Source organism: Mytilus californianus, unplaced genomic scaffold (genome assembly GCF_021869535.1).
Source record: "Mytilus californianus isolate M0D057914Y unplaced genomic scaffold, xbMytCali1.0.p SCAF_2, whole genome shotgun sequence".
Lineage (NCBI taxonomy): Eukaryota > Metazoa > Mollusca > Bivalvia > Mytilida > Mytilidae > Mytilus > Mytilus californianus.
Genome location: NW_026262668.1, coordinates 82,641,537 through 82,655,530, shown reverse-complemented (window position 1 = coordinate 82,655,530; position 13,994 = coordinate 82,641,537). Strand labels below are relative to the sequence as shown.

The following is a 13,994-nucleotide window of genomic DNA, read 5'->3' as shown; positions in this document are numbered from 1 at the left end:
GCATCAGTTGAAACTGTATCCATCCTCTTTTCTGTTAGACTAATGCTAATCGATACATCTAATTTAATGTAAATAGAAATAAGAAGATGTGGTATGAGTGGTAATGAGACAACTCTCCATCCAAGTCACAATGTGTAAAAAGTAAACAATTATAGATCAAAGTACGAGCTTCAAACACTTGCTTTACATTGATATGTTCTGGAGGGTTATTGGTGATGACTGCTAGGTAAAGCGTTTTATTGATGTCAATCAAACGGTTGTTAATCTTCTATAATTTCAACTTTTTTTAACAAATTTAACAGCAGCTTGAATTGGTTTTACCAAATTATGAGGGCACATTTCTGTTATTGTAGACAAATTCAGAAGAATGTACATGCATGGAAGGCCTATTGCTTAGGCTATATGACATAATAATGAACACAGATTTAACACATAAATGTTCAACTGTAAATTAAATCATGCATATATTTGTACATCATGTCAGTCTCTTGTATATAAATGTAAAGATGTAACACAAATCTGTTACATAATATATTTTTTTAATCAATTTCATTATTATTGGTATAAATTATTTTAATGTTTGATTTACAAATGTAAATGAGGGGCTCAGCGAGGTTTGCTTTGTATTTTATGTACCGTTAATCAAGACAAAATGCGAATAATTAGCCAATATCAACTGTTGGTACATTTGTTTTCATTAAGGAGTTATACAACCATTATTGCAAACTAACCCTTACTTCTTTATAAATTAAAGTGGCAAACTTATAATTTGAACACTGTGCATATTATCGAAGGCCGTACAGTGAGCTGTAGTTGTTTTCATCCTTGTTCTTAGGTCTTTTGTTAGATAATTATTTTATTTGCAATCATTCCAGATCGCCTTATTTTTATGTAATAGTATCAATTTATTTTTCTATCCTATACAAACGTATTTTCATTTTCTAATATACTTTGAAGTATTCTGTTTTAGAAAGGAGACCACTCTGATTCTTACCAACAACAAAGAATAGTAACATTCTTAATCTGCTTCATTTTTTATTAACATATTTGTTACGTTTATAATAGTAGTTGTATATACATAGTTATGGGTATGGCGTTGCATGAAACTGTTGTGAGTAGGAAGATAAGAAGATATTTCAATAAACAGCTGCGCCACGAGCGCATGATACGCCCCTATTGTGCATATTGAAATTGTTACAAGAATAAAATGGAATATTTCAATGGCATAAAATCATATGTTCACCGATTCCGACGATTATGTAAATCATTAATATGTAAAAAATATAGTAAATTCTCACTAGTAAAGTACCCTAACTCTGGAGCGACAAACCGGAAAATTTGATAAATTAAAAGGTGGCTTCCTTTATCAATCCAACAATAATGTAAAGTTTGAAGAAAATCAATCCAGGAATACTGGAGTTAGTGTGCTATTTGTGAAAAATTGCCTAAAATGTAACAGTTAAAGTTCCGTAACTCTGAAATACTAGTAACAAATCCATAAATAAAGAATTCGTAAGGGGTTCCGCGTAAAGTTTAAAGTATTAATAAACTCGAGCAGATTTACAGTTTATTTATACTTTAAACTGTTATCATGAACTCTCGTACTTATTGTGCTGTACAATAACATTCGGAACATATGTTTAAGGGAACCGGATTTGGCGCAAAATTAGAGTTGTCGCCCATACACTCTATGATACTTCCGTCATTTAAGAATCAAAATACGACGACACGACGAGCAAAATTTATCCGTTCTGACGACAGACGTCGAATTTCATTAAAAAGTGCCAACTGTTTAAAAAGAGAAATGATAGCGGAAACGAGCCATGCCCACTGATCCGAAGGAAATTAAATATTTTATGAATTAGACTTGGGATTCGTCCTAGAATTCCCGTAGGAAAATATGTGATAAGGTACGAAGTGAGATACCTTCTCTCTATATAATTTTTCAGTGACCGCTGTGGATAGTAAATTTGGAATTGAAAGTAAATAGCAAATACAATTTATTTGTAGTATATTTATCTTCATATAATACAGAAAAACGCGAAAATAATTGACATTAATAGAAAACAAAAAAATAACGGATTTTGGATAAAAGGGGAGGCTAAGATAAAATTGTCCTGTCCCCAAGTACCTATGTGAAGTACAGAATTTAAAAAAAAAATCATACTTTTTCTTTAGATGCTTTCTCATGGTCTTGAGATTAGCTTCTGTCCAAGTTTCATACCAATCCATGAAGGTTTACAAATAATTTATCATGTAAAAAAAAAAGATTAATCCCAGACTGTCTGTAAATGTTAACTGTAAAAAACTAAGTCCATCTATCAGAAAAATACTGAAAATGAAAAAATATATTTTCAAAAGTTTGCTTCAAACATTACATCTTAATAATAAAAAAGCTTCTGCAAAAGTCTCATAAAATTCTATAAAGGTTTGACAAAGGAATTGATGTGTAACAAACAGTAACCCCAGACTGTATCTACTTGTTAAATGTAAAAAAAACTAAGTCTATTTATCAGTAAAATACAGAAAAATGAAAATAAATCTTTTCAAAATTTTGCTCTGAATACTGTATTTTGGTCATAACTAAGCTTCTGTTCAAATTTCCTAAAATTCAATGGTTTGACAAGTTATTGTTGACTGTTATACGCTAACCTCAGACTAAATCTTAATAACTGTAAAAAAAACTAATAGATATAAGAAGATGTGGTATGAGTGCCAATGAGACAACTCTCCATCCAAGTCAAAATTTATAAAAGTAAACCATTATAGGTCACAGTACGGTCTTCAACACGGAGCCTTGGCTCACACCGAACAGTAAGCTATAAAGGGTCCCAAAAAATTACTAGTGTAAAACCATTCAAACGGGAAAACCAACGGTCTAATCTATATAAAAAACGAGAAACGAGAAACACTTATGAACCACATCAACAAACGACAACTACTGAACATCAGATTCCTGACTTAGGACAGGTGCAAACAAATGCAGCGGGTTTAAACGTTTTAATGGTACCAAACCTTCACCCTTTTTCTGAAACAATAGTGTAACATCACAACATAGAAAGACATTTATCACGGAAAAATGAAAATAAATATTTCCAAAATTTTGGTCTGGATACTGTATTTTGTTCATAAACAAGCTTCTGTCCAATTTCCTAATATTCCATGAAGGTTTGACAAAGTCATTGATGTCTAAAAAAACTGTAACCGCAGACTGAACCTAAATGTTGACGCCGACGATGGAATCTAGGATCGCTATGTCTCACTTTCGCGACATAAATGTCACAGGCTCGATTAAAATATTAAAAGGGAGCTTTGTTCCGTCAATTTTAATGATGTGTAAGTTATATGAGAATTGGTTAAAGCGAATTTGAGTTATCGTACGATGTGTGTACGGACGGATGGGGCGGACATTGGCATACAATAACACGACCCGTTTTGAGGGGCGCATAAAAAACTTTAATCAGAAAGGAGAAGATAAATGCCACACAAAAAAAAATACAAATACATATGACAACAGATGAATTATATTTTGTATTTATTTAAATTCAATTAAAGATGCAACAGTTCATGTTAAACACGTTGCACCCGTCAAGCTTTTCTTTATGAGACTCGTGTTATGATTTATCAAAAACAATTATATTCACACATTTTTTTTAAAAGTAATCCAACCAACTGAGTTCTTTACAGATTTTCCAAACTACTGACATCGATCATAGGTGATGCGGTTCAATTAATATTACTTAATTAATTTCAAAACAGAATTATAGAATCGTTCAAGTTACTTAAGAAAAGTAGTATTTTTTATTTATTTTTTTTTTAAACACGCAAAATGTCACGAGTAAGCGTTTAAACCATCTGTTACTAAAACATTTTTTTTTTTTTCTTCTTTTCTGTATGGATAAGAAGATATTCACGAAAACAAATATATTTCTGATCAAACACTCTTTATTTTGCATTCAGTTTACTTTCTTTTATTAATGGAGTTTGTAGTACCTAAACTTTTGTGTCTTTATTGTAGTCTGTTCTTAGCCTGTCTTTTCGTATTTGTTTATGATAAATTGTGTGCTGTTTTGTTATTTTGTTTTAATGGTTCTGCTCTAGCATCATTTGGCTTTTTTTTATATTTCTACACATTACTTGTGTATGCTATCTTTCTATTCTCTTATCAAGAAGTTTTATAATATAGCTTTATTTTTTTTTCCTTTTTCAAACATAACATATTGTAAATGCTAATCTGTGCTTCATTATCGGAATAAATATCTAAATAATACAAGTAGCATTGTTAATATTTCATTCGAAAACTTGAAAGAATTTAATGTTATTTTTATTTGTTTTATACTTAAAGGTAGATATTATTTTAATTTTAAAAATGATTTACTAAAACCGTGAAATCTATAGTTTTAGGTATACATATTCACGTAATTTGGAAATTGATATTCCATGCAGGAAAAAAGTATTTTTATTCCAATGCGCTTTTAAGGATTTTATTCATAATTATGGCTTTCAAAATATGTAATTTTTTTCCATAAATAACATGCAAATTGTATATCCATTTAAAACTTATTAAGTATTTTGTTTATTATTCTGTTTTTTTATGAATTAACAAAAATTATCAATTGAGTAGCAAATCAAATATTTTTTTTAATCTTTACAACAGAAAAATACATTCTGACACGTATACACTTTAATAACTCGATTAAGGATCAAACTAATGATTTTTTTTTATCGATATAAACTGTTTCAAATTATTTATTTCGCATAATTTCGCATAAGTTAAGTCAGGTTTTAGTATACATATATTGTTTATTGTACATTCAGAGACAAGATAATAAAATATTTGGTGTAGCTGTATCGTGTTTTTTAATTGGAAAAAGCGCTTGTTCCAACACATTTTATCATAATCTGATCAACTGAAAAGTATACGACCAAATATGGTTAACGGCAATTTTATCGTTAAATTTTATTTGTCTTTGTTTTTAACTCTACCTGATAAATACATTTAATCGTTTCACATTTTCTGCAGGCACTTGAACCGATCAAAGGTGGCCACCTTTTGGTTGCTCAATTTCAGTATTCATTATTAATCTTGTCTCATAAAATAGTTTTCTATGGAAAGTTGTTCAAGCCATCATTTATCTTAATTACCTTCACTTGATTTCATCGGAGGACCAACTTTAATTCTGAATGTTGAATGTGAACCAATGAAAACATTTTATTGACCCATACAACTAGCCAAAGAGGAGGGATTTAACAATGAGCGTGTTTGGAACCAATGGGATTACAGGATATAATTAAAATTCTGTCACGGATTCAATCGTTTCCTAATTTGAGGAATAATACACAAAGTAATTTAAGAATGATATATACGTTATTCACCCCACTCCTTTCAATTTAATATACCTTGGAAGATCAAAACATATTCTTATTGACATTGGACATTTTCATATACACCTTGCGATACATACACATTATAGTTGAGTGTTTACTCTGGGGACTAAGCAGTAGTAACTTTAAAGATCGGACTTGAGGCATAATTCCGCCATGTCGATGCAACGCCCAGGCATTGGGTCGTTTTCAATTGATTCTCTAATGGCACCAACTGCAGTGGCATCCCGGTATGGACCTTTGTTTTGCAATTCTGGATATTTTTTCATGCCCCCAACAACAGGAATAACAGGATTTGCACCTTCTAGTCAGGCTTCAGATTCTACATTTAATTATCAAAACTTAACAACAGAACAACTTCTTGCAGCTAGAGCACAACAGTTCACCTTAGGACATTTTCCTAACCCGTATGGTCTTCCAAACGTAAACCCTATGGCTCCATTTGCCGGATTAAATTTTAAATCAAAACTTTCTCCAGGAGCACACGAGAAGCATTCGTCACCATCATTGAAATTATCAGCTGATGAGCATGCGGAGCTAAGAACAGACTCACGAGATACATTTGACAGGTGTTCGCCGCTAAGCACAGGTATTGTTTTCATTGTCATAAATGTTTTCAAAATAAAAGACTAGAACTATTTCTATTAATGATGCTAATATAATGATTAAGACTGTTTTTATTTTATAGCTTTTCTAATAAAAATAAGAGAATGCAGCCATTCAAATTTTTCATTTAACCCTTTTTATACTTTGAATAATTAAATAAGCAACTGACAAACATTGCATATGATTGTCACCTCTTTTGTTTTGTTTAAAACAAGAATTGCATTCAATGACAATAATAATGAATTTATGTTAATATTCGTTTAAATTCTCCTTTAGATTATTAAGAGAATATTTTTATTCAAATACTCCAACGAAAAAAAAACTTTCAACTGGCAGATCCAAATCTCATCTCACATTATCCACTGGTCGTGTTTTAGATCTCATAATCTTATAACATTTAAATTATTCTATATTTTTATACTAGAGAGTGAAAAGCTTAATAACTATATTTAAGAACTGTTTTAACTTTTATTAGGAATAAATACTAAAACTATCAGTATAGGTGTACTTGTGTGGTCAATAATAAGGGTAACCACAGAAACCGTTTTATCAAAGGATGGATTGTAACTGACGAAGAGTCAGCACATATAGGGATGAAATAGACAAAATGACGGGGCGTTAGGTACAAGCTTGATCCGACAACTGTTTCTTTCAAAATTCTGAATATTGTTTACTCAAAAACAGCACGTTGGCGTCTTATAAATTCAATTTTGATGAATTCCAACCGGGGTATGTGGATTAAATAAAAATCTCTAATTTCACACTTTTGCATTTTGCTTGACCCGATAACGGCTAAGGTCGTATGATTTTACTTTTTTATGGAAATGTATCTTTTCACTATTTTGTACTAGAGTAATATTTAACAAGGAATAATCCTAGCTTCAATTTTAAGTTGTAACTGTACATCTTTTGATTTTCTACTCTTTTTCATATAACTTTCCTTTTATTTTTTGATTTTTTTTTTTTAAATCAAATATGTTAAAATTATCTTTTAAACTGTTTAAATACAACTGTAGTTTAATTTTTATTTTTTGTTTATTACTTAGTCATTTCCCTCTGTATTTGAAACGAGTTTTACCTAAAAACAAAGTATGTATGCCATCTGCAACATACACCTTTTAAACATATAATAATGATATTTGAATGGTTTTCCCAATTATTATTAGGATTGTTTATCATGCATCTATCCAATACCACTGCTTTAAATTTGGTAAAAGAACGTCATTTTCAAAAATATCCTTAATTTTATTTTGTGTTTCAAGCAAACTTACTTTTCGGTTCTTCATATTTGCCCGCAACAATTTATAAATGATAATGTTATTGATAAAATAAATTATGCAATCGCCTCCTTCAGAGAAAATTCAAAAATATTTTCAGCCATTCCATTTTTGAAAATTTAATTTTTCCTACAGACTGGTAATTTTTCTTGTAAAAATATATAAACTAAATAAAATTTGATTTCGCTCCTTTTAGAATAGACTTGAAGATATTGAAAAAAAGAATCTCGTCATTTTCACTTCTTTTGTCACAGCTCCTAAACTTTATTTAGAATTAATGTGGACATAGAATTATCTTAACGTTTATTCAAAGAATAAGTCGATGGAATTATGGAACTTAAAATGCTGTTTTTACGGAAAGAGGAAGTTATAATTTACATCGAAATACAGTAAAACATTTTTTGAGATATTTTCAAGATATTTAAAACAAAATAAATATAATTACTGCGGTTTATATTTTTATAGCAACCATTTCAATACAACAGAAATTAAACAAAATTATAGATTTTAATATAGAAACATGTCGACTTTGGAACTTAGCAAAACTAATGTTTCAAGCAAAGTCAGTAATTTTTATTTTATAAACACTTAAACATAGAAAAAAATATGTTGCTTCACTTTTCAAAGAACATTCGACGCTTTTATGTAAACTTCATTTATTTTGAAACTTGTTTTTTTGTCATTTAATTTATGTTTTAATAACAAACATAGTTGTATTTATATACATAGTACTTATTTGATAGGTATAATTATACATATTTGTATTTGTTAAAACTGAATCTGTGTATTGTTTTTGATATGTATTTAATTTTGTTCAAACACAACATATTTATATAATTATATAAATCTGCATATATTCTTAATATTACTTTATCTAAAATCGGCCCGCCACGCCATCCATAAAGAAACCATGTACAGCGTTATAACCATAACTAAAAAGTTTCGAATATTTCTATTTGGTGATTTGAAAGAGGTGGTATGTAGTTGATGTGAACCGGGGTTTAAAACGTAACAATTAGGTATGACTAAAACGATGAAATAATCAAAATATTATTTTACAATTTAACTGTCGATCAAAGAAACTGATTTGTCATACGATGACTTTTCATGTTGAAAGACTTCAAAATTAAGTCTCTAACCACTGTTGCATCAAATAATACTCCATTTCGTTTTTTCAAAAACTTGTAACATTTTCGCATGAGAGGTTCTTATAAATAAATCCGCAACACATGTTTAAATCTATTTTAATATTTAACCATAGTACAAAACAGCCTTTTTAAATTATCGTTTAAACTAAATTTAACAAAATTTGGTTTAAAAGTAATGAGAATGATTTACACTTTGATATGTTAGTTCGGTTTTCAAAGCGACATCTCTTGGGGATGGATTAACGATTAAGATTATATATGTCTTCTGGAGCTCATACGTTGTAGCTTAGTCATAACGCCTTCAGTAAAGAAACGCACACATATTGAATCGAAATAAATTGAAATAACTGTCTACATTTTCCTTCTTCTTTTGAGCAATTTCTTACAGATAGACTTGAGGATATTTCAATTTGTGAAAAATCATCCTCCAAATTTTAAGATGAAAAACCTAAATATAGTCTGTGAAAATAATAAAAATCTGATGTCTTAAAGACTGTTATGTGAATTTTCCTTATTTTTTTCAAATAGTTTTTTTTTTCTTTTTATAATTGTCCCGGAAAAATATAGTAAATTACTTTAAATTGGAATTGATTTCTTTATGTAACTCGCTCAGTTGATATTCTTGATTTTCAGTGAACATCTTTATAATTGATACGTTTCTTAGCGTCTCAGTTGTGCTATATAAAATATTGTGTTTTGAATATTTATTTTATGATGTGGTTGCTCAGGTCGAAATTTTAACGACTTCTAAACCGTTGAGTTGAGTACTGATGAAAGCAGTATGAAATTTTAACGACAGATACAATAAAATTCATTGGTATTTTGAACAATTTTATATTTCATAGGCGTTCTCTACCTAATATATAAGTATTTCAAACTTCTAATGACTGTCCTTAATTGATACAAGTTCAAGAAGCTGTCCCTAAATCTACTTTCAACCGACATATTTCGTCTTTTTTATGAGTAACAAGCTGGGATTGTAATGACTAAGTTTGAAATTCGACATTAAATATACATCTAATATTTCTTAATATTCTGAACTATTTTCTAAATATAAAATCAATTTTCACACAAAATAAGCAAGGTGTTATTACATGTATTCAATTGAAGATTAAAGGATATTTTATTCGAAACAACAATTACGTCTGCCTTTGATTTTTACGGTCGCAAATTGGTCAATCTATTTTGCCAATCAAACCCACCCTACCATACCAATCAAATGCTCCCAGGCGGATAATTCTTCTCGAAACATTTCCAGGTTACGAGCTATCAAAAAGCATATGTTCAGCATGGAGCACAAGGAATGTATCATGGTGTAGTTCAGATTTATTTTTAATTCGTTTTTACTGTCAATGAACGGTACAAATTAGGCGTAATTTTTTCAAAATCAATCAGGTTATATTGTCGTAAGGGCAACATCAGTTCCATTAAAAATTCCATTTTATGATATAATTACTCTTAAATGAGCCTCGTTTTGAACAATCAAGAAATTCGTACATACTAAACAGCTGTGATATTCAACATGAAGTATAAATTTGAATCAGTTTACCATATTTTAATTTTGACTTTATGTTCTACATCTGACATACAAACAGCCGTTCATTTGTGGCCCTAGAGGTTCAAAGATCAACTATATGAAATAATTATAAAATGGGAAACAATCTTAAAAGCATTTATACTATATATGGCAACGACGGAAACGATTAGTAAAATACAGACTGGTGAAAATAATAATGGATCATTCATTTGAAAAAAAGTAAAGACTAAAAAAACGAAGACATATTGTGAAAATCCTTTAGTTGGTAGCAGTGAATTCTGAATTATAAATCAGGATTTTTAAAAGGGGTGCAAAATTTGATTTTGGTTTGAATTACTTTATATTTCGGCTTGCATTTCGACTTCCAACTCCTTCAGCATATTGCCTTGTAGCTACAAATAACACCAAAACAGATGTGGGTGGCTTTTAATCACTTGGGTGGACTGATTTCTAATGGTTAATTTGCTGCTATTCAATACATTAAAATGTCTAATAAAATGCACTTAAATGGTCAACAAAATATGAGAACCATGTTATTTTCACGCCATTTCGATACACATTCTCACCAAAAAAGTTAAAATCGTAGTTTAATGTTTTGCAACAATTATGCACCATAATTTTATTGCTAAATCTTTGAGAAGAAACCTAAGAATTCACAGCCCATCTGGAACTGTTAATTTTTGGATACCATAATTAAATGAAATGAATACCACCAGAAAATTAATGGGCGGAGTAGTTCACTGTCGGTCCCTGTCAAGAATTGTATGACACTGGCAATCCTTTACTTCACATAACCGACAGATATGTTTACTTAAAGGCAATAGTAAATTCAATGAAAACAAAATTAAGATCCATTTACAAGAATGGTCTGTGACAACAGATTTTTATGTTGGACTTTTTCATTTGAGAAAGACATTTGTTGTGTAACATGGCTTTGTCCAAAACAGTTAGAAATGTCGAAAAGACGGAAAGCAATGTAAAATGAATTAATGTCAGTTTCTCCTACGATAGCTACAGAAAATACAAGACATGTCTAATATAAATACACAGGAAATTAACAACACTTGTCTGAAACGTTTTATAATTGAACAATTACATCTGGTCAGCCTTACGGGTAGACATCTAATCGATTTTTACTATACATTTATTACATATGGTTAAATAACCAACACCTTTATTTTATAAATATTAATTTATGTGTTTAACATTTAAACAAAAAATAAAACATTAAAACTGATATATGTTAACATTTATAAGATGACTTTTCAATATTGGTATATTATTTTGAGATAATCATAAATTGTAAAATTTGGATAGGAACTATATGTAGTAGATTTTTTTTTAAAATGCATGCGTAAGAATATTCGAGTTTCAGAAAGGGCGTTTCATGCAAGTACCGATTTTTACAGATTTTTTTTTAACTCCTATTTTAAAATACGTAGTTGTCAGATTTGTCGCGATTGGTGAGTAAAAGGTCAAAAAAGATTTCACTATTCATTATTTAGTAAAATTATGAAATGATGCTGAACAATTGGTTTTCTTTCAAGACTGAAAAGTGTAAAATAATTCTTTAATCTATTAACTGAAAATAAATGTATTATCAAACTTTTATCGTTATTTTTCACAGACAGTTGCAGTAACAACAGATCGTTGAAGCCAAGAGACTCTGATTGTGAAATCAACGAAGATTCTTGCGAAGAGAAAGATATCGATATAGACTGTGATGATCTCAACGATTCTTCTTCTGACCTCAAATCTTTTAAAAACTCTTCAACCGGAAACGATTCTGGTAATGTAAAATCAAGACGAAGACGAACGGCTTTTACGAGTGAACAATTGCTAGAGCTAGAAAAGGAATTTCACAGTAAAAAGTACCTATCGCTTACGGAAAGGTCACATATAGCACATAATCTTAAACTTAGTGAGGTTCAAGTGAAAATATGGTTTCAAAATAGACGCGCCAAATGGAAGAGAGTAAAAGCTGGAATGGTTCATGGTCGAACAGGAAGTGACATGTCTAATAAACCGAAAATTGTTGTCCCAATTCCCGTGCATGTCAACAGACTAGCTATCCGAAGTCAACATCAGCAGTTTGAAAAGACATTGAAACAGACATCCCCAAGTTAAATTTCTGGTTTTTAAGTCAATGAAATAAGATCAGCTTGTTAATTTTTGTGGATATATCTGTTTGAATATGTTGCCATACGGCAAATTTACATTTTATTCAGAAGTCTAGGCCAAAGATCTGAACTTTTTAACCCGGTTAGTAACACAGATCATAGTTAACCAGAAGAAATCATCAACTTTCTGTGCGAGCTTTCTAAATAAAAAGATGCTGGCCCGTATTTGTGTACATATTAAATAACCCGTTACTTTCCAAATGATGCTGTTGTTTAATGTATTTCACACTTATGGAATGATTATTAAAATATATGTGTAAGGTTTTCATTTAATTTTTAGTAGAAAAAGATGTACCGTGGATTAATCTTGCTTTTTATAGAAATCTGAAATATTGGAACATTTGCCTTAAAAATAGAATTTTGATGTATGCTCCTCGTTTTCACGATCGCATTTCCCTTTTTTATAGTTATCAAATGTTCCTCATAACAACTTATACAACCACAAGTCCATCGAAATTTAGCACCACTATATGTATATAGATTCTACTGACGAGGAAAGGTAAAACTAGGCCACCGAAATCTGAATTTTTTAGTTCAGTCTAGGTGGCCGAGTGGTCTAGAGCGCTGGACACAGTGCAGGCGGTGTTGTCTCGATATCCCAATAGCATGAGTTCGAATCCCGGCGAAGAGAACAAAAATTTGCTTCCGCAAATTTGCAGATTAAACATTGTTGTGCTGATATTTAGAGTAATTATGAATATACCTATATCCGTGTATCACCTTCACTGGTGATCCAATGGATGGATTTGTCCTAGAGTTGTCACTTGTTTAGACGTACATGTACTTTTTATAAATATTAAATGACTGAATAATAGCCAACGATAAATCTTTAAAACGGGGCGATGGATCATAAAATTATGATACAGTACACTACAAAATATAATATATAACAAGTCTAAAAGGGTACATAAATATATATATGTATAAAATTTTAGTGTTTTGTTGAAGTAACAATTTAAATGTGTATCATATATTTTTTTTTTATCTCTGTAGATTGTTATAGAGCATTTTCTGAATGTCACATTGCGGTAGATATGAAACTAAAATGGGTATTATAATATATTAATGTTGAACGTACATGAACACACAATATTTTTACAAAGTTCTATACACACGCTATGGACTGTTTTAACCTGTATGTGGTCAGGATATGGCGTAAATGTACATGGGACAAAATCGCACACAATACATAGAAAATATAGAAAATTATCAATGAACAGGGCTTTTATTCCTGTTCTTCATCTTGACAGTTGATGTAGGGTATTCAACAATGAACGAATCACTAGTTGGTTTGGTAACTTTATTTTATACTAAACACAGTCTGTGTGTATATATGGAACATTTCAGACTGTTTGAGGCGGTGATAAGTAAACATTGGTAAAGATATTTATTTTATAATCAGTAAATTCAGATCAAACCAAATATTATTTTTATATACATATGCACATGCATGGCTCTACAATATGTCGATACCTGTATCTTGGCATTGCACAAGATCATGTTTTTCTCTGACTGTTAATGACGTCTTTACACTAAATCAAATGAATGTTGGATGTGTACTAATTGATATTTTAGTCTTAGATACATGATTTTATTATTAGTTGTTATTGGCTTCGAACTAGCTGTCAGTAACAAGTACTCTCCAGTGGCGGATCCAGAAATTTTCATAAGGGGAGGGGAGCCCATTGACTGCCTAAGAGGGGGCCCGCTCCAGTCATGCTTCAGTGATTCCCTAAATAACCACAAAAGGGGGGTTCGGGCCCCTGGAAAACCCTATAAATTCGCCTCTGCTCTCAGATCTGTACTTAGCGTCTTTTTTGTTGTGAGGATGTATAAATACCCTGCCACGTCCGGGCGGCGT

General features: G+C 30.6%; 1 protein-coding gene across 1 annotated transcript; it reads left to right on the top strand.

The window, feature by feature from the left end:
- Positions 1-5,437: 5,437 nt before the first annotated feature.
- Positions 5,438-12,397, top strand: LOC127728326 (homeobox protein unplugged-like). The gene is made up of 2 exons (XM_052235673.1): positions 5,438-5,974; positions 11,581-12,397. Exons 1-2 carry the CDS (start codon positions 5,542-5,544, stop codon positions 12,078-12,080), a joined length of 933 nt encoding a protein of 310 aa, XP_052091633.1. The 5' UTR covers positions 5,438-5,541; the 3' UTR covers positions 12,081-12,397.
- Positions 12,398-13,994: the final 1,597 nt, after the last annotated feature.